Here is a 2,466-nt window from a genome sequence, read left to right as displayed (position 1 = left end):
AGGGGGCCGCCGGTTGCCATGGAAACCTGGCCAGGGCCGGTGAAGGGCGGAAGGGGAGGGAAATCCCCCCCACCCCCCCACCCGCGCAGGGTCACGGGGTCAGAGCAGGGAAACTGAGGCACGGGACGCCTGGGTTCTCTCCGCGGCTGGGAGGGCGGGGACCCTGTGGGGGGGTTAACCCTTGCACACTCAGGCCGCTCTTGCACCAGCCCTTATTTGCACTCACTGCTCTGGGATCCTTTGCACACCCAGGGGCAGGCACCCCCTTGCACATACACCTCCTCTTGCACTCTCAATGGCATGCACACCCCTCGTCTTGCACACTCAGTTCCCTCTTGCATACGCACTCCCCCTTGTTTGCACAGTCCTCTTGCATGCTTACTCGATTGTATGCACACACCCCTTGCACACATCCCCTTTGCACACTTGGTTCCTTCTTTCACATGCATGTAATTGCATGCACACCTCCCCTTGCATAGTGACCCCCTTGCACACGTGCCTCTACCGTACACTGTTTCTTGCACACTCGGTGCCATGCTTTCTTGCATGTTCAGGTCCCTCTTGAGCACACACATTATAGCATGCACACTTCCCCTTGTACCATCGCCCCTCTTACACACCTCCATCTTGCACACTCTCTTGATGGCAGACACCCAGTTTCCTCTTGCACACACAATCGCATGCAGTTCCCTTTGCATCCCCTCCCCCTCTTGCACACTTGCTCCTCTTGCACCCCACTCTTTTGTTGCATGGACACACCTCATCACACACTGGGTTCCCTCTTGCACACACATACACACTACCTTGCACCCCTTTACACACATACCCTTCTTGCACACCCCTTTCTTGCACACCTGACTGCATGCACACACCCCCTTTACGTGCTTGGCTCCCTCTTGCACATACATTCCCTTACCCATACCCCCTTGGAGATGTGCCCATCTTTCACACTCATTTGCGCACACATCCTCGTGCAACTCCCCCTTGCACAGTCAGTTCCCTCTAGTGCATGCATTGAATTGCATGCCTGCTCCCCCTTGCACACTCACCCCTTTTTGCACTTCCCCCACCTCCCCCTTCTTATATATGTGCCCCCTCTTGCACATGTGCACCAACATATACATGCTTTCCCTCACACCCCCACCTCCTCCTGCACACTTGCCCCTCTTGCTTCCCCTTCTTGTTCATGTGCACACACCCCCTTGCACACGTGCCCCCTCTTGCATACACCCACCAGCGCATACACGCTTCTCCTCACACCCCCACCTCCTCTTGCACATATGCAGGCCCATCCTCATGCACCCCCCTCCCTGTGCGCACTCAGCTCCCTCTCGCACACACACACACCAGTGCAGACATGCTTCCCTTGCACGCTCAGCCCCGCTCTTGCCCTCGGGGCTGTGCCGGGCGCTGACACAGCGTGTTCCTCCAGGCACCACGGAGCGCGTGTGCCTGGTGCAGGGCACGGCTGAGGCGCTGGGCGCGGTGCACAGCTTCATCGCCGAGAAGGTGCGGGAGATCCCGCAGGCCGTGGCCAAGCCCGACCCCGTCGGCATCTTGCAGCCCCAGACCACCATGAACCCTGACCGTGCCAAGCAGGTGGGCCGCCGCGGCGTGGGGGGCGGGGGGCAGGGACCCCCGGGGGGAGCTGCGCCAGCCCGAGGGTACCCGCAAGGGTGAAGGGGACCAGCGCCTGGATGCCTGAGGGGCCTGGGCCTAGAGGGGCAGGGGCAGAGCAGGGGGCTGGGTGCCTGGGTTCCCCCCTGGAGCTTGGCCCTGCCCTATTGGTGGGGGAGGCGGGTGACCTCCAGCTCCGGGGGTTCTGGGGGGCCCTGGCCCCTGGTGCAAGGCTGCAGCTGGGAGGTGCAAGGTGTGCACACGTGTGTGTCGGGGTGCACGTGTGTGCATGTTTTCACGTGTCTGTGCACCAGGCATGCATGCATGTGTGTGCGCGCGGACATGTATCTGCATGCACGAGGTGTGTGTCCACACGTGTCTGTATGCCAGACATGCGTGCGTGTGTACATACATGTCTGTGTGTGCCGGGCATGTGCATGTGTGTGCATGTGCATGTGTCTGCATGCATGAGGCGTGTGTGTGCACATGTGCCTGTGTGCACCAGGCGTGTGTATATGTACATATGTCTGCGTGCATGAGGCATGTGTGTGCGCGCGTCTGTGTGCATGAGCCACGTGGGTGTGCATGTCTGCACGTGTGTGCATGTGCGAGGTGCATATGTGGGTGTGCGTGTGTGTGTGCATGGTTGACTGAGTGCACCCGGCGTTTGTGTGCGCGCGCTGGTTGCTGTGTGTTCGTGTCTCCGCAGGTTGGGGGGTGTGCGTGTGTGTGCACGTGCGTGTGTGCGTGTGCCCGCCCGTGCCAGGCGCTGCGTGTCCGTGCTCGTGTCCGGCGGTGCCAGGCGCTGTCGCTGTCCGCGGTGCTGAAGCCCCGGCCCAGCTCCCCCTC

At 61.1% G+C, this 2,466-nt stretch overlaps 1 protein-coding gene across 1 annotated transcript in view; it reads left to right on the top strand.

Annotated features, from left to right (window-relative positions):
• Positions 1 to 2,466, top strand: part of NOVA2 (NOVA alternative splicing regulator 2) — a gene marked incomplete at its 3' end in the record, with an annotated part of 5,673 nt that overhangs the window by 2,177 nt on the left and 1,030 nt on the right. The window contains exon 3 of the mRNA XM_025214309.1: positions 1,433 to 1,599. Within this exon, the coding sequence (XP_025070094.1) occupies positions 1,433 to 1,599 (167 nt within the window). The remainder of the gene's footprint in view (positions 1 to 1,432; positions 1,600 to 2,466) is intronic.

This window comes from Alligator sinensis, unplaced genomic scaffold, assembly GCF_000455745.1.
Source record: "Alligator sinensis unplaced genomic scaffold, ASM45574v1 scaffold107_3, whole genome shotgun sequence".
NCBI lineage: Eukaryota > Metazoa > Chordata > Crocodylia > Alligatoridae > Alligator > Alligator sinensis.
Note: the sequence above shows the minus strand (reverse complement) of the source record. Positions and strands in the feature narration are given on the sequence as shown.